Genomic DNA, 26,624 nt, shown 5'->3' with positions numbered 1-26,624 from the left:
TAAGGACAATTTTGCATGGCCAATCCACCTAACCTGCACATCTTTGGACTGTGGGAGGAAAGCGGAGCACCTGGAGGAAACCCACGCACACACTGGGAGAACGTGCAGACTCCGCACAGCCAGTGACCCAAGCCGGGAATCGAACCTGGGACCCTGGAGCTGTGAAGCAATTGTGCTAACCACAATGCTACCGTGCTGCCCTTAGGAACAAATTTTCCTCCCACAGTCCAAAGATGTGCGAGTTATGTAAATTGGCCATGCTAAAATTGCCCCTTGTGGGGTTATCAGGTTATGGGGATAGGGAGGTGAGTCAGCCTAGGTTGGGTGCTCTTTCAGACGGTTGGGCAAACTCAATGGGCTGAATGGCCTCCCGGGTGCACGGGTCAGGGATGTCTCAGATCGGCTGCAGGACATACCGAAGGGGGAGGGTGAACAGCCAGTTGTCGTGGTGCATATAGGCACCGACGATATAGGTAAAACATGGGATTAGGTCCTACAATCAGAATTTAGGGAGTTAGGAGATAAGTTAAAAGTAGGACCTCAAAGGTAGTAATCTCAGGATTGTTACCAGTGCCACGAGACAGTCAGAGTAGAAATTCAAGAATAGTCAGAATGAATACGTGGCTTGAGAGATGGTGCAGGAGGGAGGGGTTCAGATTTTTGGGACATTGGAACTGGTCCTGGGGGCGGTGGGACCATTATAAATCGGATGGTCTACACCTGGGCAGGACTGGAACCAATGTCCTAGGCGGTGCTTTTGCTAACACTGTTGGGGAGGTTTTAAACTAATGTGGCAGGGAGATGGGAACCAGATTAGGAAGTTAGAGGTCAGTAAAGAGGCAGCAACTAAAGCCAGTAAGGTACTAGATAATAAACTCAATGTGACTAAGGGGAAGAGTAGACGGGGAAGAGTAGACGGGGAAGAGTAGACGGGGAAGAGTAGACGGGGAAGAGTAGACGGGGAAGAGTAGACGGGGAAGAGTAGACGGGGAAGAGTAGACGGGGAAGAGTAGACGGGGAAGAGTAGACGGGGAAGAGTAGACGGGGAAGAGTAGACGGGGAAGAGTAGACGGGGAAGAGTAGACGGGGAAGAGTAGACGGGGAAGAGTAGACGGGGAAGAGATGATGAACGCTAAGGGACAGGTGGTCTGAGGTGCATTTGTTTCATTGCGAGAAGTGTAGCAGGTAAGGCAGATGAATTTAGGGCTTGGATTAGTACCTGTGAATATGATAGTACGAAGTCTTACAACACCAGGTTAAAGTCCAACAGGTTTGTTTCGATGTCACTAGCTTTCGGAGCGCTGCTCCTTCCTCAGGTGAATGAAGAAGTATGTTCCAGGACCACATATATAGACAAATTCAAAGATGCCAAACAATGCTTGGAATGCGACCATTAGCAGGTGATTAAATATTTACAGATCCAGAGATGGGGTAACCCCAGGTTAAAGAGGTGTGAATTGTATCAAGCCAGGACAGTTGGTAGGATTTTGCAGGCCAGATGATGGGGGATGAATGTAATGCGATATGAATCCCATTCAACGCCGGCATCCCCACATCATTGTGAATATGATGTTATTGGTATTACTGAGACTTGGTTGAGGGAAGGGCAAGACTGGCAACTAAATATCCCAGGGGATAGATGCTTCAGGAGGGATAGAGGGGGAGGTAAAAGGGGTGGAGGAGTTGCATTACTGGTCAGAGATGATATCACAGCTGTGATTAAGGAGGGCACGATGGAGGATTCGAGCACTGAGGCAATATGGGTAGAGCTACGAAATAGGAAGGGTGCAGTAACATTGTTGGGACTTTATTACAGGCCTCCCAAAAGCGAGCGTGAAGTGGCCTAGTGGTTAGCACAGCTGCCTCACGGCGCTGAGGTCCCAGGTTCGATCCCGGGTCTGGGTCACTGTCCGTGTGGAGTTTGCACATTCTCCACGTGTCTGCGTGGGTTTCACCCCCACAACCCAAAAATATGCAGAGTAGGTGGATTAGCCACACTAAATTGCCCCTTAATTAGAAAAAATAATTGGGTAATCTAAATTTATTTTTTAAAAAGCGAGCGTGAAGTAGAGGTACAAATAAGTAGACAGATTATAGAAAAATGCAGGAGCAATAGGGTGGTCGTGATGGGAGATTTTAACTTCCCCAACATTGAATGGGACTCATGTAGTATTGGAGGCGTAGATGGAACAGAATTTGTAAGGAGCGTCCAGGAGAGTTTTTTAGAGCAGTATGTAAATAGTCCAACTCGGGAAGGTGCCATACTGGACCTGGTATTGGGGAATGATCCCGGCCAGGTGGTTGAAGTTTCAGTCGGTGACTACTTTGGGAATAGCGATCACAATTCTGTAAGTTTTAGAATACTCATGGACAAAGACGAGAGTGGGCCTAAAGGAAGAGTGCTTGCTTGCCTTCATTGGCCAGGGCATTGAGTATAAGAATTGGCAAGTCATGTTGCAGCTGTATAGAACCTTAGTTAGGCCACACTTGGAGTATACTGTTCAATTCTGGTCGCCACACTACCAGAAGGATGTGGAGGCTTTAGAGAGGATGCAGAAGAGATTTACCAGAATGTTGCCTGGTATGGAGGGCATTAGCTATGAGGAGCAGTTGAATAAACTTGGTTTGTTCTCACTGTAACGACGGAGGTTGAGGGGCAACCTGATAGAGGTCTACAAAATTATGAGGAGCATAGACAGAGTGGATAGTCAGAGGCTTTTCCCCAGGGTAGAGGGGTCACTTACTCAGGGGCATAGATTTAAGGTGCGAGGGGCAAGGTTTAGAGTAGATGTACGAGGCAAGTTTTTTTACACAGAGGGTAGTGGGTGCCTGGAACTCGCTGCCGGAGGAGGTGGTGGAACCAGGGACGATAGTGACATTTAAGGAGCATCTTGGCAAGTACATGAATAGGATGAGAATAGAGGGATACGGACCCAGGAAGTGTAGAAGATCGTAGTTTAGTCGGGCAGCATGGTCGGCATGGGCTTGGAGGGCCGAAGGGCCTGTTCCTGTGCTGTACTTTTCTTTGATGTGGAGATGCCGGTGTTGGACTAGGGTGAGCACAGTACGAAGTCTTACAACACCAGGTTAAAGTCCAACAGGTTTGTTTCGATGTCACTAGCTTTCGGAGCGCTGCTCCTTCCTCGGGGTACTTTTCTTTGTTTTGTTCTTAAATTGGGGAAGGCCAAGTATAACAAAATTCGGCAGGAGCTTGGGAATGTGGTTTGGGAACAGCTGTTTAAGGGTAAATCCACATTTGAAATGTGGGAGTCTTTTAAGGAAAGGTTGATTAGAATGCAGGACAGACATGTCCCTGTGAAAATGAGGGCTAGAAATGGCAAGATTAGGGAACCATGGATGACGGGTGGAATTGTGAGACTAGCTAAGATGAAAATGGAAGCATACATAAGATCTAGGCGACTTAAAACTGATGAAGCTTTGGAGGAATATCGGGAAAGTAGGACAAATCTCAAACGCACAGTAAAGAGGGCTAAAAGGGGTCATGAAATATCTTTGGCTAATGGGGTTAAGGAAAATCCCAAAGCCTTTTATTCGTATATAAGGAGCAAGAGGGTAACTGGAGAAAGGATTGGCCCACTCAAAGACAAAAGAGGGAATTTATGCGTGGAGTCAGAGGAAATAAGTGAGATTCTTATTGAGTACTTTGCATCGGTATTCACTAAGGAGAGGGACATGACAGATGTTGAGGCTAGGGATGGATGTTTAAATACTCTAGGTCAAGTCGGCATAAGGAAGAGGGAAGTTTTGGGTATTCTAAAAGGTATTAAGGTGGGCAAGTCCCCAGGTCCGGATGGGATCTATCCCCGGTTACTGAGGGAAGCGAGGGACGAAATAGCTGGGGCCTTAACAGATATCTTTGCAGCATCCTTGAGCACGGGTGATGTTCCGGAGGACGGGAGAATTGCTAATGTTGTCCCTTTGTTTAAGAAGGGTGTCAGGGATAATCCAGGGAATTGTAGACCTGTGAGCTTGACGTCAGTGGTAGGCAAACTGTTGGAGAAGATACTGAGGGATAGGATCTATTCACATTTGGAAGAAAATAGACTTATCAGTAATAGACAGCATGGTTTTGTGCAGGGAAAGTCATGTCTTACAAATCCAATAGAATTCTTTGTGGAAGTGACAAAGTTAATTGATGAGGGAAGGGCTGTAGATGTCAAATACATGGACTTCAGTAAGGCATTTGATAAAGTTTCCCATGGCAGGTTGATGGAAAAAGTGAAGTCGTATGGGGTTCAGGGTGTACCAGCTGGATGGATAAAGAACTGGCTGGGCAACAGGAGACCGAGAGTAGTGGTGGAAGGGAGTGTCTCAAAATGGAGAAAGGTGACTAGTGTTCCACAGGGATCCGTGCTCGGACCACCGTTGTTTGTGATATACATGAATGATCTGGGCGGAGGTATATGTGGTCTGATTAGCAAGTTTGCAGATGATACTAAGATTGATGGAGTTGCAGATAGCGAGGAGGACTGTCAGAGAATACAGCAAAATATAGATAGATTGGAGAGTTGGGCAGAGAAATGACAGATGGAGTTCAATCCAGGCAAATGCGAGGTGATGCATTTTGGAAGATCTAATTCAAGAGCGGACTATACGGTCAATGGAGTGGACTATACGGTCAATGGAAGAGTCCTGGGGAAAATTGATGTACAGAGAGATCTGGGAGTTCAGGTTCATTGTACCCTGAAGGTGGCAACGCAGGTCGATAAGAGTGGTCAAGAAGGCATACAGCATGCTTGCCTTCATCGGACGGGGTATTGAGTACAAGAGTTGGCAGGACTTTGGTTTGGCCACATTTGGAATACTGCGTTCAGTTCTGGTCGCCACATTACCAGAAGGATGTGGATGCTTTAGAGAGGATGCTGAGGAGGTTCACCAGGATGTTGCCTGGTATGGAGGGTGCTAGCTATGAAGAAAGGTTGAGTAGATTAAGATTGTTTTTGTTGGAAAGACGGAGGTTGAGGGGGGACCTGATTGAGGTCTACAAAATTATGAGAGGTATGGACAGGGTGGATAGCAACAAGCTTTTTCCAAGAGTGGGGATGTCAATTATAAGGGGGTCACGATTTCAAGGTGAGAGGGGGAAAGTTTAAGGGAGATGTGAGTGGAAAGTTTTTTACGCAGAAGGTGGTGGGTGCTGTTGCTAACTTTTGGTTGGCTCTTAAATCGTAATTTGCTCTGTTTGTTTAACCTTTGCTCTAGAGTCGCCAGGTATCTTTATGATACCGCCACGAGGTTCAAGTTCAAGTAATGATCAATAACTCAACACACCAATTAGTAAGATTCAAATCAAAACACATTTATTATCCACAGTAAATCACTACTCATGCATAAACTCTACTTTCTAGGCTATTCCTATCACTAAAAGGCCTATACTTAGCTTCGGACTGGCCCACCACGTCAGGGGAACAAATGGCCTTTCGTTCAGGTCCTGAGTCTGCAGGATTCAAAAGCTGGTATGGACTGGTAGCTAGGAGCGCCTATCTCGTAGCGAACGTTGACTTGAGACTTACTTGGTTGGCGGCAGCGAGGCAGGTCACTGTCAAGGGTTGGTTCAAGCTGCTGAGTGACCCTGCCAAAGAAGGACGATTTGAACTTGGGGGATTGACATTATAGTCCCATGGGGCTTGCCGCCCTTCGGGGCGGACCCCGTACCTGGTTCCAAGTGATTGGACTACGTTCCGATCACTTGGATCGATTTCTCCAATACTGGAGTTGTTCCCTGATCGTTGGGCGGTCCCTAAATGTCCCTAAATGTTCCCTTGTCTTGGCTCCTGCTGGCGCCGACTCTGGCTTGGCTTTATCCACCTTAACTGTTGCCATTGTGCCTTGGAATCGCTCATTACTATGCAGATGGCTGCTGCATTACTATGCAGATGGCTGCTGGTTTTGGTGCTGTCTGGTTGTTTTGCAGGTTTCAATATACATGATTTCAGTATTTGCTAGTCTTTACCTGTGTTGGCTGAATTTCCCTTCAGCCTTTTCGGTTCTCCATTTTAAGTCGGGAAGTGGCCAACTCAGGTGGCTATAGTGCTTGGAACGCCTTGCCAGCGGAAGTGGTAGAGGTGGGCACGATAGCATCATTTAAGATGCATCTAGACAGATATATGAACGGACGGGGAACAGAGGGAAGTAGATCCTTGGAAAATAGAAGACCGGTTTAGATAAAGGATCTGGATCGGCGCAGGCTGGGAGGGCCGAAGGGCCTGTTCCTGTGCTGTAATTTTCTTTGTTCTTTGTTCTGCACTGTAGGAATTCTATCAGCACTAACAAATCCCCCTGTGAGGATAGTGGTCCTGGTCCTGCTATGATGCAACTCTGTCCAGCTTATCCAGATCCCAATGCCTCAGGAATCCAAATCCTTACCTCCTACACTATCTCTCCAGCCACTCATTTATTGGATTGGATAGGATTTGTTTATTGTCACGTGTACTGGGGTACAGTGAAAAGTATTGTTCTGCTTGTAGCTCAGACAGATCATTCCATACGTGAAAAGAAAATACATAATAGGGCAAACATAAAATACTTAATGTAAATACATAGACACAGGCATTCTATTACTGCTCTCGTTGGTACAAATGCACTGCTTGAGCGTGTGGTGAAGGCAGGTTCAGTCAAAACATTGAAGAGGAATTTGGATTCCTATCCGAAAATGGCTACGGGAGAGAGCAGGGCAAGTGGCATGAGGTGACTGCTCCTTCGCAAAGTCAGCAAAACCACAACTGGCTGAATAGCCTCCTTCTGTGCTGTAACTATTCTGTGATTCTGTAAAACATGCAGATTGGAAAGTTGCATATTAGGCTTGGGTCAGCTGGATTGCTGCATTTGACTTTGGCATTAGGGGGGGCCAATAATTGACTCTCACCTTCAAGACCCATTCTCTCTGATACCCTATCATTTGGTTGTTCTTCCAAATAAAATTCAAAATTTTTAGATTCGACTTGGAAGTGGCTGCTTTCCATAAAGAGATTGTGGAATAAATATGAGAATAACAGGGGAAAGTTCACTCTCCAGGCTCGACTCTGAAATAGGGAGGATTGCCTAATTGTAAAAGTCTTCTAAAAAGATTACTATACAAGGCCATCCCTTTAATTATCAGTCCGTCTATTCCTTACCGAGTCAGAAGATTTGAATACCGATGTTGCCGTGGGACTTTCCTCCTTTTATACACCAAAATTAAACCATCCTATTATATGAATATACCTGCCTTTTCATTCACGGAATGTGGGCTTCATTGGCTACGTCAACATTTATTGCCCATCCCTAATTTCCCATGAGAAGATGTTGGTGTGTTGCCTTCTTGAACTACTGCAGTCCATGTGGTCGAGCTACACCAGCGCTGTTAGGAAGTGAGTTTGGAGGGTTTTACCAGAGACATTGAAAGAATGGTGAATGGTTTGGGTGGGAGTTTCCAGGTGGTGGTGTTCCTATGCATCTGCTGACCTTGCCTTTCTGGGTTGTGCTTGTTGTTGGTTTGGAAGTTTCTGTCTAAGGAGCCTTGGTGATTTGCTGCAGTGCAGATGGTACACACTGCTGCCAATTGTCCATTGGTGGTGGAGGAGGTCTATGTTTGTGGATGGAGTGCCAATCAGTGGGCTGCTGTGTCCTAGAGGGTGTCAAGCTTCTTGAGTCTTGTTCAAGCTGCACTTATCCAGGAAAGGGAAGCATTTTTCATGACACTCCTGACTTGTGCCTTGTAGATTGTGGACAAGCTTTGGGAGTCAGGAGGTGAGTTATTCACTGCAGGATTCCTAATCGCTAACCTGCTATTGTAGTCACAGTATTCATATGGCTATGAATATGAATTTGAGTTTTTGGTCAACAGTAACTCCCAGGGTCTTGATAGTAATACCACTGAATGTCATAGGGAGATGGTTCGACTTTCTTGTTGGAGATGGTCATTGCCTGGCTTTTGTGTGGTTTGAATGTAACTTTCCGCTTGTCAGCCCAAGCCTGGATATTATCCAGGACTTGTTGGATTTGGACATGGACTGCTTTCATCTGAGTCGTCCACAAGTGGTGATGAGCATTGTGCAATCATTAGTGAACATCCCCACTTCTGACCTTATGATGGAAGGAAGGTCAAATATGAAGCAGCTGGACCGAGGACAGTATCCTGAGGAATTCCTCCAGTGATGTCCAGGAGCGGAGGTGACTCGCCTCCAACAACCTCAACAACTTCCTTTGTGCTAGGAATGACCGACCGTCAAGGTTTTTCCTCCTGATTTCCATTGATTCCGGTTTTGCTCGGGCTCCTTGACACTTGGGCAAGGGCAATCTCTCTCTCCTCACAGGTTCTGACAACTGAAGGTGAGGGTAATTCTGCCATGCCTTTGTGGGTTTGCAGGAATTATCTCTTTGGTTTGCGATTTCAATATACAGAAAGAACAATACAGCACAGAAACAGGCCCTTCAGCCCTCCAAGCCTGTTCCGATCATGATACCACCCATGGCCAAAATCCTTCGCACTTCCTCGTGCCGTATTCCCCTATACCCATCCTATTCAGGTATAAAGAAAGTAAAGGCATTGGCCGTGATTCTCCGTTGGCCGACGCCGGAATCTGGGCGTGCGATTGGGCAGAGATTAGGTCCTGGCACCAAAATCACGGCAGGTGCCGGTTTGATGCCAAATCGCAATGCTCCGCCTCCTCAAACAGCATCAATGCGACACACCGCGCGTAGTTGAAACACCGTTCGCATCTCATTAGTGGGCCCACCTGCGATGCTCCGCCTCCGATGGGCCGAGTTCCCGACGGCGCTGTCCACTTGCGCTCTCTCAAATCGTGAACCTGGCGTGGTGGCTGCTGAGAGAGAGAGGGCGTTTGGACAATGTCCAGCACTGCCATACTTCGCTGACTGCCGTGCCATGCCGCTGACTGGCGGAGCTTCTGCCAGGGCCGGGGTGAGTACTGGGGTGTGGCCAAGAGATGGCCTGTGGGTTGGGGTGAACGGGTAAGCAACACCATTACCGCAGCTGGCAAGGCAGCCATGCAGCTGCGCATGTTGCTGACAGCCCGCTATAAACCTAGTGGGGGTGTGGGTGTGGGTGTGGGTGTGGGGGGTATAGTTTAAGCGCAGCTGCAGCTTGCCAGCCCTGCGCGTGTCCATCACGGACACCGGTAGCGGAATCGGTGCAGGTGTGGCGCCGATTTTTCTGATGTGAAACTCCACGCATTCTCCATTGGCGTCAACACTAGACTCCGAAAGAGAGAGTCCAGCCCATTTTCTCTGAAAGCATTGTTCTACAGAATGAGGGTGAATTGTGTCTGGATATTTTTTGTGATTTCCGTAAGAAATGGACAAGTCATTAGCTTATAGTTTTACAACATCGAATTACTGTAGTTAAGTGATAGTTCCAGATACTGCGTAATTTAATGCTAATTAAAAATATATTTATTGAACATGCTTGTTACCAATGTGAGCTTATTTGAAGGATAGACATGATTATTTCAGCTGTACTTATCATTAACCGTATCAAAATGGATATTGTTAATTCAGACTTCATTTTCCAGAATGCCATGATGACCTTTGAAGATGAAAAGATGCAGTTGGCGTGTGACGATTTGAAAAGCACGGAGAAGCTGTGTGAAAGTAGTGAAGCAGGAGTCATTGAAACAATCAGAAATAAAATTAAAAAGAATGTGAGTACACTGTCTGCTTTGGTAGTTCTATTCCATATCTAACAACAAATAATGGGGTGAACATTTTCTTCAATCTTACAATATGCAAGCATATCCTTACACAAATTATAAATTATACAGTTGGAAAGAAAACATTTAACTGTATTCATAATGAGCTTCTGAAAGTACTGGAGAGCATACTGTGTGCCTTAGCTCTTTATCCAGGCTAAATGTAGGGGTTCTAATTTCCTGAGTTCACTCTTCAACACATTCCATAGCATTCCTTGTGTTCATTGTTCATGCTCTCTTTGAGCTCATCTTGTTCAAGAGACACTGTTTTCTCGACCCTATTCCCGTTGATACCCGAGCTTTGTTCCACTCTTGCCCAGTCATAACGGGAGAATCTCCTGCAGTGGCTTTTCAGTTTGCCCCTTGCCTCTGGTGTCTCCAAGGATCTGTTATTTGTCCCCTCCTGTTTGCATTGAGTCACTTCTTGGATTTTGATTTGTACTTGTTTTATTGTCATGTGTACCAAGGTACAGTGAAACATATTGTTCTGCGTACAGTCCAGACAGATCATTCCGCACATCAAAGAAAACGTAGCGTATGCATAAATACACACACCAAAAAAACATAGGGCATATATAAATGCACAATGTAAATACATAGACACAGGCATCGGGTGAAGTATACAGGAGTGTAGTACTACTGAGTAGAAAAGATGTGTGAAGAGATCAGATCAGTTGAAAAGAGGGTCATTCAGGAGTCTAGTGACAGGGGGGGAAGAAGCTGTTTTTGAGTCCGTTCATGCGTGTTCTCAGATCTTCTGTAACTCCTGCCCGATGGAAAAAGTTGGAAGAGTGAGTAAGCCGGGTGGGAGGGGTCTTTGATTATGCTGCCCGCTTTCGCCAGGCAGCGGGAGGTGTAGATGGAGTCAATGGATGGGAGGCGGGTTCGTGTGATGGACTGGGCGGTGTTCACGACTCTCTGTAGTTTCTTTTTAAAAAAATGTATTTTATTACAAACATGTATCAAAACAGATTACAGCGAACAAACACCCCGGGAAACATGCTTCCCTACAATCAACTATACAGTCTGTACAGATTTTTCTTCTTTTTCACCTCCCCCTCCCCCGCGATGAACAGCCCCTCAAACACGGTCACAAACATCCCACACCTTTCCTCAAACCCCCCTGAAGAGCCCCTTAACTCATACTTTATCTTCTCTAATCGCAGGAAGTCGTACAGGTCACCCAACCAAGCCGCTACCCCCCGGTGGCAATGCCGACCGCCACTCCAGCAAAATTCACTGCCGTGCAATCAGAGAGGCGAAGGCCAAGACATCGGCCTTCCTCCTCTCCATGAGCCTCTCTGTAGTTTCTTGTGGTCTTGGACTGAGCAGTTGCCATACCAGGCTGTGATGCAGCCAGATAGGATGTTTTCTATGGAGCATCTGTAAAAATTGGTAAGGGTCAATGTGGACATGTGGAATTTCCTTCGTTTCCTGAGGAAGTATAGGTGCTGTTGTGCTTTCTTGGTCATAGCGTTGATGTGGGTGGATCAGGACAGATTGTTGTTGATGTGTACGCCTAGGAATTTGAAGATGTCAGCCATCTCCACCTCGGCCCCGTTGATGCTGACAGGGGTGTGTACAGTGCTTTGCTTCCTGAAGTCAATGACCAGCTCTTTAGTTTTGCTGACATTGAGGGAGAGGTTGTTGTCGCCCCTCCATTCCACTAGGTTCTCTATCTTGCTCCTGTATTCTGACTCATTGTTGTTCTTCTTGGCGACACCATCCAAAAACACAATTTCAGTTTCTTCATGTATGCTGATAACCTTTCTTGATCAGCCCTCTGCCGGTCCTGGACAAGCAGAATTTCCTCTAGTTAATTATCGGGAAGACCTGTTTGATCCTGAACTGAAGTTCCAACCCCACATCCTCTCCATTAACAAGACCGCCTACTTGTAGTTCCGTACTACTTTGCCATCTGCCTCTGTGTCCCCAAAGCTGGCATTCCCACCTAACTTTGTATTGTCAGCAAACTTAGATAAATTATTCTTTGTCTCTTCATCCAAGTCTTTAATATAGATTTGTAAATAGCTGAGGCCTTAGCATTTATCCTGTGACATTCCACCAGTCTAAGCCTTGCCCCCCATTGTCCCATTAACATTCCCTTTCGCCTTGCATTAATGACTCTTTTGTCGTTTATAACCTCTCCTACCTTCCACCCTTTCACAGACATTCCATTTAAAAAAAAAAAAGTTTTAAAAAATTATCCCTTCCATTTATAGTTTATTATATTTCTAACATTCCTGATGAAAGGTCATCAACCAAAATGTCAACTCTCTCCCCCTACAGATGCTTTTTGACCCTGCTGAGGGTTTTCTGTTTCAGGTTTCCAGAATCTGCAGTATTTTATTTCAGAAATGAGCAAATGCTTCCTCTGAACAAAGCCATGCCTTGGGTGTAAGGTATCCCTGATAACTGCCTCCAATTGTATAATGGAGTGCATTGGTAAAGTATGACAAAACAACAATTTATCAAGATAACTAATATATGTAAAATAGGGATTACAGTTTGGGTTATATGAATCCCATCCTAATCTCAAATGTAAAGGTATTTACACAACTAAAACTAATTCAAGGACACAATGGTACCAGATGGCCGTTTCCTATATTTGAGTAGTGACATCAAGTGTATACGTTACTGAGGAAGTACAAATGCTGACAGTGTGTCACCTGCCCTTTCATACAAAGCAGACTTCACAATTCTGATTCTTGTTACCAGACCAAACATGCCTGCATTCCAATCTTGTGTAGAACAGGTTGTTTGTCCCAATCAGCCTGTGCTGATTTTTATCCTCCACACGAGCAGTATCCTAATTCGCTCTGTTCCCAAAACCCTTTTTATCCCCAGAACGTGTTGAACCTGTTCTGATTTTTTTAAAGGTATTGTCTGCTTCAGTCACTAACTCCAGCTGTGAACTTCACCGCCTGAGGACTTCCTGGTGCGTTAAGAGTGGAGTCTGTATTGTGCGAAAGAACAAGTGACACATTGTCAACATTCCTCTCTATTCATGCATATAGAAAGTAGCCAGCCATCTGCTATTGTTGCACCATTGAAATGTATTATAATTGTGAAAGTAGCTGGCGTTTACGATTGGGCCTCAGTTTCAACAGGATACTTCAGGAAGCAAAACTCTGTACACACACCTGTCAACATCAACGGGGCCGAGGTGGAGATGGTTAACAGCTTCAAATTCCTAGGTGTGCACGTCACCCAAAATCTGTCCTGGTCCAGGACAGTCGACGTTACCACCAAGAAAGCACAACAGCTCCTATACGTCCTTGGGAAAACTAAGGAAATTTGGCATGTCCACACTGACTCTTACCAACTTCGTAGATGCGCCATAGAAAGCATCCTATCTGGCTGCATCACAGCCTGGTATGGCAGCTGCTCAGTCCAAGACCGCAAGAAACTTCAGAGTGTCGTGAACACAGCCCAGTCCATCACGCAAACCTGCCTCCCATCCATTGACTCTGTCTACATCTCCCGCTGCCTTGGGAAAACGGGCAACATAATTAAAAATCCCTCCCTTACTCACTCTTCAAGCATCTTCCATCAGGCAGGAGATACAAAAGTCTGAGAACACCCACAAACAGATTCAAAAACAGCTTCTTCCCTGCTGTTACCAGACTCCTAAACAACCCTCTTATGGAATGACCTGATTAATACTACACCCCTGTATGCTTCACCCGCTGCCGGTGTCTATGTATTTACATTGTGTACCTTGTGTTGCCCTATTGTGTATTTTATTTTAATTTTATTTTCTTTCATGTACTTAATGATCTGTTTGAACTGCTCGCAGAAAAATACTTTTCACTGTACCTCGGTACACGTGACAGTTAACAAATCAATCGAATCCGATAGATGGTCAAAGAAAGGATTGAGCAAATTTGGGACCGAAAAAAGGGGTTGCGGTACTAAAAGGCTGCGGTGCTAAATGAGTACTTTGGCAACATACTCCTCCTTTACAGTGATACTGTTTCTAAAGAAAGGGTGGCAGAGAACTCAAATAGGAACCCTAAAGGAGAGAGAATTTTAAAAAGTTTTAAAAGTTTGCAATACTGCAGAAGATTCACCCAGTCCAGATGGAATGCAACCTAGGTTGCTGAGGAAGGTAAGTTGGAAGTTGCAGAGGCTCTTACCACAATTTTCCAATCCAATATGGGAAGAGCTGGAGGTTTGCAAATGTGGCATTGCATTCAGAAAAGGGAAGAGGGATAAAATTGGCAATTAAAAGCTATTCAGACTAATGTCAGCTTTCAGGGACAATTATTGGGACAAAATTAATTGAAACTTGGAGAAATATGGGTTAATAATTTTTTTAAGCACATTTGTTAAAGGCAAATTGCATTTGACTAATGAGATTGTTCTTTGTTGAAGTAGAGAGGGTAGGTGGGGGTAGTGAAATTGATGTGTATGTAGACTTTCAAAAGGAACTCCCTCACTAATAATACTGTACCTACACAACATGGGTTGCAGAGATTCAAGAAGGCAGCTCTTATCACCTTCTCAAGGGCAACTAGAGCTTGGCAGTAAAGGTGACCTTGTCAGTAATGTTCACATCTCATGAATTAATAAAGAAAAGCACCACATAATAGACTTGTTTGCAAAACTGCAGCCCATGGGATTAAAGGGGCTGTATGGATATAAAATTGGCTACGGGGCAAAGCAGGGAGTAATGTGAATAGCTGTTTTTCAGACTGGAGGGAAGTGTCCAATCATGTCCCCCAGGGTCAATACTTTTTTTTCTGATGTATTGATGAAATGGAATTAGGTATACTTTGGCATAATTCCAAAATTTGCTGATAACACTAAACTCCGAAATGTAGTAAACAACAGGGAAGATATTAGCAAGACGTCAGGGGAACATGGGCAAATGGATGAAATGGGCAAATGGATGAAATGGGCAGATGCATGAGGATGACATTTAGTGCATAAAAATGGGAAGTGTGGTCACACTGTTTAAGAAAGGCTGTAGGGATAAGCCAGGGAACTACAGGCCATTGAGTCTCACGACAGTGGTAGGGCAGCACGGTAGCATAGTGGTTAGCACAATTTCTTCACAGCTCCAGGGTCCCAGGTTCGATTCCCGGCTTGGGTCACTGTCTGTGCGGAGTCTGCACGTTCTCCCCGTGTGTGCGTCGGTTTCCTCCCACAGTCAAACGATGTGCAGGTTAGGTGGATTGGCCTTGCTAAACTGACTTCAGCAAAGCCTTTGACAAGGTCCCACATGGGAGGCTGTTTAAGAAGGCAAATGCACATGGGATACAGGGGAACTTGATAAGGTGGATTCAAAGCTGGCTGAGCTGTAGTGACACAATTCACACCTCTTTAACCTGGAGTTACCCCACCTCTGGATCTGTAAAGATTTAATCACCCGCTAATGCTCACATTCCAAGCATTGTCTGGCGTCTTTGAATTTGTCTATATATATGTTTCTGGAGCATACCTCTTCATTCACCTGAGGAAGGAGCAGCGCTCCGAAAGCCAGTGACATCGAAACAAACCTGTTGGACTTTAACCTGGTGTTGTAAAACTTCTTACTGTGCTCACCCCAGTCCAACGCTTGCATCTCCACATCATGGCTACCATCGACACCGCAAACTGCCGGCTCAAAGTGGAGAGGATCTCCAGGAAGATCACGCATATAGACACTGACATTAAGTTTCTACAAAGATGCAAGAAAGCAGTCAAGATCCCGAAAGGGCTACAGATCACAAACCCACTCAAGTCGACCTACAACACAGACTACGCTGAGAGACTCTGCCGTCGCACCTCTCTCACACTCCTCAACCACCTCGTACGCCAGCTCTACAGCAGACGACGCAACCTGGAAACCAAGGTAGAGGCCATATTCTCAACTTACGCTCAGGATGCAGCAGACCAGCTGCGGAACACCGCCAAACAGATGAGACAACAATACTATGCCACCTATATGCATACTAAGAACAGGAAGCTTGAGAAACTCGGCATCACCACCAGCAGCAACCAAGCCACCCCCGGTGCCACAGTAGAAAACAATACAGGGAAATCTATTGTCAACTTGTCAGACTACACCCTTCAACCAGATTAAATCGAAGTCTACAGCAGAGGGCTCAATTTCTGCACCACCACCAAAATGGACCCCATCAGTCTCGCGGCAGACACTGAGGAATTCATCAGGCGAATGAGGCTCCGGGAATTCTTCCACAGACCCCAAGAGGCCAACAGCGAACCCAAGCAGACTATCAATGAACCAGAACAGCAGACCGAGAGATCTGCGGTGCGGCAACCGAAGAGGAAAGAGTCGAATTGGACCCGTCCAGAAGGCCGCTGCCCTAGACTCGACATGTATGCTCAAGCCGTCATACTGAACAGAACGGACTACTGCAAAGAAGTATACCGACAACTGAACAACCAAGAACACTACAGACAGTTACCCGCAGATCCGACCAAGGAACACATACGCCAACTTAACAGACTGATCAAGACCTTGGATCCAGATCTTCAGAGCAACCTACGTGCTCTCATCCCACGTACTCCCCACATTGGAGATCTCTACTGCCTACCGAAAATACACAAGGCCAACACACCAGGCCGTCCTATCGTTTCAGGCAATGGGACCCTGTGTGAGAACCTCTCTGGCTACATCGAGGGCATCTTGAAACCCATTGTACAAGGTACGCCCAGCTTCTGTCGCGACACGACGGATTTCCTGCAGAAACTCAGCACCCATGGACCAGTTGAACCAGGAACATTCCTCGTCACAATGGACGTCTCGGCACTCTACACCAGCATCCCCCATGATGACGGCATTGCTGCAACAGCATCAGTACTCAACACCGACAACTGCCAATCTCCAGACGCAAGTCTGCAACTCATCCGCTTCATTCTGGATCAAAACGTCTTCACCTTCGACAACAAGTTCTTTATCCAGACACACGGAACAGCCATGGGGACCAAATTCGCACCCCAATACGCCAACATCTTCATGCACAAGTTTGAACAAGACCTACTCACCGCACAGGACCTTCAACCAACGTTATACACCAGATACATCGATGACATTTTTTTTCCTTTGGACCCATGGCGAAGAATCACTGAAACGACTACACGATGACATCAGTAAGTTCCATCCAACCATCAGACTCACCATGGACTACTCTCCAAAATCAGTTGCATTCTTGGACACACTCGTCTCCATCAAGGACGGTCACCTCAGCACTTCGCTTTATCGCAAACCCACGGATAACCTCACGATGCTCCACTTCTCCAGCTTCCACCCTAAACACATTAAAGAAGCCATCCCCTATGGACAAGCTCTCCGTATACACAGGATCTGCTCAGACGAGGAGGAGCGTAACAGACATCTACAGATGTTGAAAGATGCCCTCGTACGAACGGGATATGGCGCTCGACTCATCGATCGACAGTTCCAAAGCGCCACAGCAAAAAACCGCACCAACTTCCTCAGAAGACAAACATATGGGACACAACCGACAGAATACCCTTCGTTGTCCAGTACTTTCCCGGAGCGGAGAAACTACGACATCTTCTTCACAGCCTTCAACACGTCATCGATGAAGATAAACATCTTGCCAAGGTCATCCCCACACCCCCACTACTTGCCTTCAAACAACCGCGCAACCTCAAACAAACCATTGTTTGCAGCAAACTACACAACCTTCAGAACAGTGACCACGACACCACGCAACCCTGCCATGGCAATCTCTGCAAGACGTGCCAGATCATCGACATGGATACCACCATTACACGTGAGAACACCACCCACCAGGTACGCGGTACATACTCGTGCGACTCGGCCAATGTTGTCTGCCTCATACGCTGCAGGAAAGGATGTCCCGAAGCGTGGTACATTGGTGAGACCATGCAGACGCTGCGACAACGAATGAACGGACATCGTGCGACAATCACCAGGCAGGAATGTGCCCTTCCAGTCGGGGAACACTTCAGCAGTCAAGGGCATTCAGCCTCTGATCTCCGGGTAAGCGTTCTCCAAGGCGGCCTTCAGGACGCGCGACAACGCAGAATCGCCGAGCAGAAACTTATAGCCAAGTTCCGCACACATGAGTGCGGCCTCAACCGGGACTTGGGATTCATGTCGCATTACATTCATCCCCCACCATCTGGCCTGCGAAATCCTACCAACTGTCCTGGCTTGACACAATTCACACCTCTTTAACCTGGGGTTACCCCATCTCTGGATCTGTAAAGATTTAATCACCTGCTAATGCTCGCATTCCAAGCATTGTCTGGCATCTTTGAATTTGTCTATATATATATGTTTCTGGAACATACCTCTTCATTCACCTGAGGAAGGAGCAGCACTCCGAAAGCTAGTGACATCGAAACAAACCTGTTGGACTTTAACCTGGTGTTGTAAAACTTCTTACTGAGCTGTAGGAAACAGAGGGTGATGGCAGACGCCTACTTTAGTACCTGGAAGCCAGTGTCCAGTGGTGTACCACAGGGATCTGTGCTGGGCCCCCTATTGTTTGTCATTCACATAAATGACATATATGACTATGTGGGGGGTAGGATCTGTAGGTCAAGGTGTTTAGCACAGGGCTAAATCATTGGCTTTGAAAGCAGACCACGGCAGGCCAGCAGCACGGTTCAATTCCCGTACCAGCCTCCCTGAACAGGCGCCGGAATGTGGCGACTCGGGGCTTTTCACAGTAACTTCATTTGAAGCCTACTTGTGACAATAAGCTATTTTCATCGGCACGGGCTTTGTTCTTTGTTTGTGGATGACACAAAGATAAGCCGGGTGGTTAATAGTGAGGCTGGGAGTCTTATAACATAAAACATACAATGCAGAAGGAGGCCACTCGGCCCATCGAGTCTGCACCGACCCACTTAAGCCCTCACTTCCATCCTATCCCCGTAACCCCTCATAACCTTTTTGGTCACTAAGGGCAATTTATCATGGCCGATCCACCTAACTTGCACATCTTTGGACTGTGGGAGGAAACCGGAACACCCAGAGGAAACCCACGCACATACGGGGAGAATGTGCAAACTCCGCACAGACAGTGACCCAGCGGGGAATCAAACCTGGGACCCTGGTGCTGTGGAGCCGTAGTGCTAGCCACGGTGCTACCGTGCAGGAAGTTACAGGAAGATATAGACGGGATGGTCCAATAGGAAGAAAAGTGGCAGATGGAATTTAATCCTGAAAAGTGTGAGGTGTTGCCCTTTGGAAGGAACAATTTGACAAGGAAATATTCAATGAATGGCACCACACTTGGAAGTCCTGAGCAACAAAGAGACCGTGGCGTGTTTGTAAATAGATCCCTGAAGGCAGAAGGGCAGGTTAATAGGGCGGTGAGAAAGGCATACGGGATACTTGCCTTTATCAACCAAGGCATAGATTATAAAAGCAAGGAAGTCATGTTGAAGTTGTATGGAACATTGGTGAGGCCACAGCTGGAGCACTGTGTGCAGTTCTGGTCGCCACATTATAGGAAGGATGCGATTGCACTGGAGGGGGTGCAAAGAAAATTCACCAGGATGTTGCCTGGAATGAAACATTTAAGTTATGAAGAAAGGTTGGATAGGCTTGGGTTGTTTTCGCTGGAGCAGAGAAGATTTGGGGGAGGGGTGCAGGGTCGACCTGATCGAGGTGTACAAGGTTATGAGGGGCGTGGATAGGGAACAGCTGTTTCCCCTTAGTTGAAGGGTTGGTTATGTGGGGGCCACAGGCTGAAGGTTTGGGGCAGGAGGTTTGGGGGGATTTGAGAGGAAACCTTTTTACCCAGTGGGTGGTGACGGTCTGGAATGCACTGCCTGGGAGAGTGGTAGAGGCAGATGCCTCACATCCTTTAAAAAATACCTGGTGAGCACTTGGCACATCATAACATGAAAAATGAAAATCGCTTATTGTCACAAGTAGGCTTCAAATGAAGTTACTGTGAAAAGCCCCTAGTCGCAACATTCCGGCGCCTGTTTGGAGAGGCAGTTACGGGAATTGAACCGTGCTGCTGGCCTGCCTTGGGTCTGCTTTCAAAGCCAGCGATTTAGCCCCATTTATGCGGCGGTGCAGACTCGGTGGGCCGAAGGGCCTTTTCTACACTGCATTTTTCTGTGATCCATTTTGGCGGAAGTATGAGCAGAGGCAACAGAAACTAAATGGTACAGTGTTAAAGAGAGTGCCAGAACAGGGACCTGCGAATGTACATATATAGAAAGCTGTTAAAAAGATGTATGGGATTTGGCTTTAGTAGTAGAGGTGTAAAGTACAAAGTGCAAAAGACGCTTGGTAAATACAAAGGTGGAATACCGATTGGTGGGCGATGTGCTTCGAATCTTCAATATGATAATGACATTAGACCATAAGACATAGGAGCTTAATTAGGCCACTCGGCCCATCGAGTCTGCTCCGCCATTCAATCATGGCTGATATTTTTCTCATCCCCATTCTCCTGCCTTCTCCCCATATCCCCTGATGGCCTTGTTCTGCTTGGTCTGAGCTACAGGAGTTGGTGGATCACCTTGATTAAGTTTAAAAAGTCTCCTGATAAATGTCAACATGATTGACCATAAAATATAGGAGCAGAATTAGGCCATTCGGCCCATTGAGTTTGCTCCCCCAGTCGATCATGGACAGTATGTCCCTCATCCCCATTCTCCTGCCTTCTCCCCATAACACCTGATCCCCGTGTTAATCAAGAAATCCCCTTATTAATCAAGAACGCCAAATTTGTGCTTGAGGTGCTATTACCTACAGATCAAAACATAAGAACTATGAATAGGCAATTTAGCCTCTTGAACCTGTTCCCCGGTAAATACAATCATGGCTGATCTCATCATGGCCTCAACTCCACCGTCCTGCCCGTTTTCCATAACTTTTCAATCCATTACGAATTAAAAATCTCTAACTCCTCAAATGTCTGGAGGCACAAGGGTCGCAGATCCGTGAGATTGAGATGTCGGAGCACAGCGATCGTGGTGGCACTGGAGTCTGAGATGGGGCTCTTAGTAGACCGTTGCAAGTCGCTGAGAGCAAAGGTGGAGGAGCAGGAAAACAGGTCGAGAAGGCAGAATCTGCAAATAGCTGGCCTGCCTGAAAGAGTGGAAGATACGAGTGCCACGGGGTACATTTCGAGGATGGTGGGGAAGGGTGCGGGATTAGGTCCCGGGGGTGGACAGAGCGCACAGGTCTCTGAAGCAGAAGCCATTGTACACACCCCTATCTACATCGACGGGGCCGAGGTGGAGATGGTTAGCAGCTTCAAATTCCTAGGTGTGCATATCAACAACAATCTGTCCTGGTCCACCCAAGTCGACGCTACCACCAAGAAAGTGCAACAGCGCCTATACTTTCTCAGGAAACTTAAGGAAATTGGGCATGTCCACACTGACTCTTACCAACTTTTACAGATGCACCATAAAAAGCATCCTATCTGGATGCATCGCAGCCTGGTATGGCAACTCCTCGGCCCAAGATCGTAAGAAACGTGAACGCAGTCCAGTCCATCACATGAACGAGCATCCAGTCCATTTTTTCTCTGTCTGCACCTCCCGAAGCCTTGGGAAAGCAGGCAGCAAATTCAAAGACCCCTCCCACCTGGCTTATTCACTCTTGCAGTTTCTTCCATCGGGCAGGAGATACAAAAGCCTGAGAACACGCACTAACAGATTCAAAAACAGCTTCCCCCCCCCCCGTTACCAGACTCCTAAAAGACCATTTTATAAGGAGTTTGCGACGGACCTGGCAGCATTTCTTGGGGCCAGTTAATGAGGCGCCGGAGACAATGACGCAAGCAACGATCACATTGATATCAAGGAAGTGGAAGGGCCCGTTGGATGTGGGTCGTATAGGCACATATCGCTGTTAAATATGATGTGAGAGTGCTGGCTAAGTAGGTGGCGGGAAGGATGGAAGTTATGTCCCGGGGGCGGTTGCGGAGGACCAGACACTGGCTTCGTAAAGGGCAGCCAGCTCTCTAGTAATATAAAGAGGTTGTTAAATGTGACCATGACTCCGTCGAGAGGACAGGTACTGGAGTTAGTGGTGTCCATGGATGCGGAGAAGACATTCGACCGAGTACAGTGGCGTATCAATGGCTCCAAAGTGGAGATGGTCGATAGCTTTAAGTTCCTGGGGGTCACCATCACCAACAGTCTGTCCTGGTCCACTCACATTGATGCATCAGTCAAGAAAGCCCAACAATGTCTCCACTTCCCTCAGAAGCTGAAGAAATTCAGCATGTCTGCACCGACTCTCACAAACATCTACAGATGTGCCACAGAGAGCATCCTATCTGGCTGCATCACAGTCTGGTATGGCAACTGCTCGGCCCAAGATCGCAAGAAACTGCAGAGTGTGGGTGAACTCAGCCCAACGCATCCCTTCAGCTTACCACCCGCACATTGATTCTGTCTACACCTCCCGCTGCCTCAGGAAGGCAGACAGCATTATCAGAGACCCCTCCCACCCAGGCATTGCCTTCTTCCAGACCCTTCCATCAGGCAGAAGGTACAGAAGTCTGAAGACCCGCACAGCCAGATATAGGAACAGCTTCCTCCCCACAGCTACGAGACTCAACGACTCCCCCTCGGACTGATCTATTCCCTGTAAGAACACTATTCACGACACCCTATGCTGCTCTTGCTCATGTATTTGCTTTGTTTGGCCCCTTGTTCCGCACTGTAACCAATCACTGTTTGTCGATGTACCATTTGTCAATGTACTCTGTCAATTATTCTTTGTTTGTCTACTATGTACGTATTGTGTATGTCCTATTGTGGCTGCAGAAAAATACTTTTCACTGTAGTTTGGTACATGTGACAATAAATTAAATCCAATCAATCAAATCTGTTTGAGGTCCTGCGAAAGTTCGAGTTTGGGCCGAAGTTTGTGCCTGTTATAGGTTGCATCGGTGGCACTGGTACGGACCAATGATATGGGTTCACAAAACTTTAAAATGCACAGGGGAACAAGGCAGGGGCGCCTGCTGTTGCTTCCGCTAGCTATAAAGCCTCAGGCAGTGGCTCTTAGGGGGTCGATAGAATGGCAAGGGATTACATGGGGGAGTAGGGAGCATCGGGTGTCTCTATATGTGGCCAACTTGCTATTGTACGTATCGGACCCGCTGGGGAGGATCATGGGCCTGTTGGGGGGAATTCTCAGGATATAAGCTAAATGTAGGGAAAAGTGAAGTGTTCCCGTTGAATGAGCTGGGTCTGCGAGCCAACCAATGTGGGGTTGCAATTCAAGGTGGTCAGAGACAGGTTTAAGTATCTGGGGATTCGGGTAACAGGAGAAATTTAACAAAGCTGCAGGAGGAGGTTAGGGGGGATCTGAAGAGGTGGGACAAGCTGCATTTGACTCTGGCAGGGAGGGTCCAAGTGGTGAAGGTGAACATTTTGCTGAGGTTCCTGTTCATATTCCTGATGATTCCGATTTTTGTATCGCAGGCCTTTTTCTGGAAACTGATTATTGCAGACCTTGTGTGGGCAGGGAAGGTGCCAAGGGTGAAGAGGACCCTGTTACGGAGACTGAGGCAAAAGGGGGGGATTGGCGTTGCTGAACCTGCTGCATTATTAATGAGTGACGAATGTGGAGAAGGTGAAGCGGTGGTGGGAAGGAGAGGGAGCAGACTGGGTTAGGATGGAGGAACAGGCCTTTGGGAGTCCAGCTTGAGGGCTTTGGTGATGGCAGCGTTGCCAATGACACCAAGGAAATGCACAGTGGCACACGCACAGTGAAGGTCTGGAACCAGCTGAGAATAGAATGGATGTCAATGTTGACGCGTTGTGCGAAAACTGTTTTTGGGGGGGGGGGATAGACGGTGTGTATAGTGTCATGTGAGAGTACCTTTGAGATCAGGACGTTTAAGCAATGTACCTTGAAGAAAACAGTGATGTCATAGAGTGGGTGGAGCTCAGCTCAGTTCAGCCATTTTGAGATTTTAGTTTAGTTTTGCAGTTTGGAGGAACAGAGCTGGGTGTGTGTCTGTGTTTTGATGTGATGTCTGACATAAAAGACCATCTCTGGATCATTTGGGTGATTTAAACTTATAATAGTAAAGCCTTTAACCTGATGTGATTTTGCTTAAAGGTGTTAAGTCTCTTGGAAGTTTGAAGGAACATTTTGAGGAATTATTTACTGTTGTAATATTTTCGGAGTTATCTTTGAAGTAAGGGGTGTTAAGAGATCCAATGTTTATCTAAGCTGTTAAGTTGAGTTCATGGAATAAACAGTGTTTTGTGTTTAAAAACCAACTTGTCCATAATCGTAATCCCACACCTAGGGAAAAGGCGTGTGCTAGGAAAAGCAACAAATCCATTAAAGGGAGAGGTTGTGGAAGAACAGAGGGTTAAAACTGTGAGATTAACAGCGGAAATGGCAGATGATTATGAATTAGTTCATAAATCATAGATTGGTTTCCGACATCAGTTTCAGCCGGTGAGGGATAGAAACTGGGGACATGCAAAATACTCAAGTGGTAAAGGTAAAGGTGATCTGATGGGAGACAATAAGGAGAGTGTACCTCAGATTAAAAAAGAAATCCAGGAGGGTGGAAAAGAAATAAAAAGTTTCAGATGTTTTCACTGTAATAAACTAGGCCATGTAAAGTCACAATGTTGGTGGTTGAAGAAAAGCACTGGGAAGGCTGATGTGGTAAGATAGGGGGTTTGTTAGAGTGGTAAAGGAAAGCCCAAGGGAAGCGAAGGAAGTGCTAACTATTGTACAGCCTGTTCAAGAAGTAATTGTTAAGAAGGTGCCAGATGTATTTAAAGAATTTACTTGTGTGGGTAAACTTTACTCATGTGTATCAGGAGGAGCAGGTAAAGAAGTCACAATTTTAAGAGATACAGGGGCTAGTCAATCTTTAATGTTAAGAGATGAGGAATTATGTAGTTTGGGAAGAATGTTGCCAGAAAAGATGGTGATATGTGGAATTCAGGGTGAGAGGAGTAGCGTTCCATTATATAAGGTAAGGTTGGAAAGTCCAGTGAAGAGTGGTGAAGTGGCAGGAGTAACAGAGAAACTATCTTGTCCAAGAATACAGTTGATCTTGGGTAATGATATAGCTGGATCGCAGGTGGGAGTGATGCCTACTGTGGTTGATAAGCCAGTGGAAAATCAGACCACTGAAGTGTTGAAGGACGAATATCCTGGGATTTTTCCGGATTGTGTAGTAACAAGGTCGCAAAGTCACAGGTTCAGACAAGAGGAGAAATCAAAGAGTGAAGATGAAGTTGAAGTGCAATTATCAGAAACTATTTTTGATCAGATGGTTGAAAAAGAACAAGAACAGGTGGAGGATGAGGCGGATATTTTTAGTTCAGGAAAATTGGCGGAGTTTTACAACAGAAAGATGTAGAAATAAAACAGATATATCAGAAAGCATATATGGAAGAGGAATCTGAGAGTATACCAGAGTGTAAAAATGATGTCTTGATGAGAAAATGGAGACCTGTACATATGTAGGCGGATGAAAAGTGGGCAGAGGTTCATCAAGTAGTATTGCCGGTAGGGTATAGAAAGGAGGTGTTGCGAGTTGCACATGAGGTACCAGTGGGGGGTCATTTGAGGAAAACTCAAGCTAAAATCCAGAAACATTTTTATTGGCCTGGATTACATAAAGATGTAGTTAAATTTTGTCAATCATGTCACACATGTCAAGTGATAGGGAAACCTCAAGCAGTGATAAAACCAGCGCCCTTAATACCCATTCCAGCATTTGAGGAACCTTTTACAAGGACCGCTTCCTAAAGCAAAAAGTGGGAATCAATATCTTTTGACTGTAATGGATGTGTCTACTAGGTTTCCAGAGGCCATTCCAGTACGTAATATTACAGCTAAAAGGATTGTGGAGGGGTTAGTTAAATTCTTTACTAGATATGGACTACCCACAGAAATTCAACCGGATCAAGGAACAAATTTTACTTCAAAGTTATTGAAAGAAGTTATGGATAGCTTAGGAATAAAACAATTTAAATTAACTGCATACTATCCAGAAACGCAGGGAGCGTTAGAAAGGTGGCATCAGACATTAAAGACCATGTTGAGGTCGTATTGTCAGGATTATCCAGAGGATTGGGATAAAGGAATTCCATTCGTACTGTTTGCAATTAGGGATGCACCTAATGAGTCTACCAAATTTAGTCCTTTTGAACTAATTTTTGGTCATGAGGTAAGAGGACCACTTAAATTGATTAAGAAAAAATTGGTGGGTGAGAAATCGGAAATTACACTATTGGATTCCGTGTCAAATTTTAGGGAACGATTAAATAGAGGTGAATTGGCTAGACAACATTTGAAAGTTGCGCAAAATGTGATGAAACGGGTAGCGGACAAGAAATCCAAGGTTTGTAGTTTTGCCAGTGGGGATAAAGTTTTAGTGTTGTTACCAGGGGTAGGTGAGCCTTTAAAAGCTAGGTTTTGTGGACCGTATCAGATTGAAAGGAAATTAAGTGAGGTGAATTATGTGGTAAAAACACCAGATAGAAGGAAGACTCACCGAGTGTGTCATGTGAATATGCGTAAAAGGTACTTTGAAAGGGAAGGTGAGAAAAAGGAGGTTTTAATGATTCTAACTCAAAGAGATGAACCAAATCCAGATGACTGTGAATTTGACATTTCTCAAATTCAATTGGAAAATGAGGATGTTCATAAAAATTGGGATGAATTGTTAAGCTACCTTCCAGAGGAAAAATGAACTGACCTGAAAGAGTTATTGATATATCATGGGCAAGTTTGTCGAGGTAAATTGGGAAGTACTAGAATGGCTATACATGATGTAGATGTGGGAAATGCTGTTCCTATCAAACAACATCCATATAGACTTAATCCTTTAAAATTGTCACAGGTTAATTGAGAGTAGGCTGAAGAATGGCATAAATGAAGTGGGTTGCAGCCAATGGAGCTCACCCAGAGTGATGGTACCTAGACCAGACGGTACC

At 45.9% G+C, this 26,624-nt stretch overlaps 1 protein-coding gene across 2 annotated transcripts in view; it reads left to right on the top strand.

Annotated features, from left to right (window-relative positions):
- ttc39c (tetratricopeptide repeat domain 39C) overlaps positions 1 to 26,624 on the top strand; it is a 163,216-nt gene that overhangs the window by 40,656 nt on the left and 95,936 nt on the right. For both annotated transcript variants that reach the window (XM_072468520.1, XM_072468521.1), the window contains one exon: positions 9,534 to 9,662. In XM_072468520.1, coding sequence (XP_072324621.1) covers positions 9,534 to 9,662 — 129 coding nt within the window. The remainder of the gene's footprint in view (positions 1 to 9,533; positions 9,663 to 26,624) is intronic.

This window comes from Scyliorhinus torazame, chromosome 11, assembly GCF_047496885.1.
Source record: "Scyliorhinus torazame isolate Kashiwa2021f chromosome 11, sScyTor2.1, whole genome shotgun sequence".
Classification (NCBI taxonomy): Eukaryota; Metazoa; Chordata; class Chondrichthyes; order Carcharhiniformes; family Scyliorhinidae; genus Scyliorhinus; species Scyliorhinus torazame.
The sequence above is the reverse complement of the archived record's forward strand: the minus strand, read 5'-3'. Positions and strand labels throughout refer to the sequence as shown.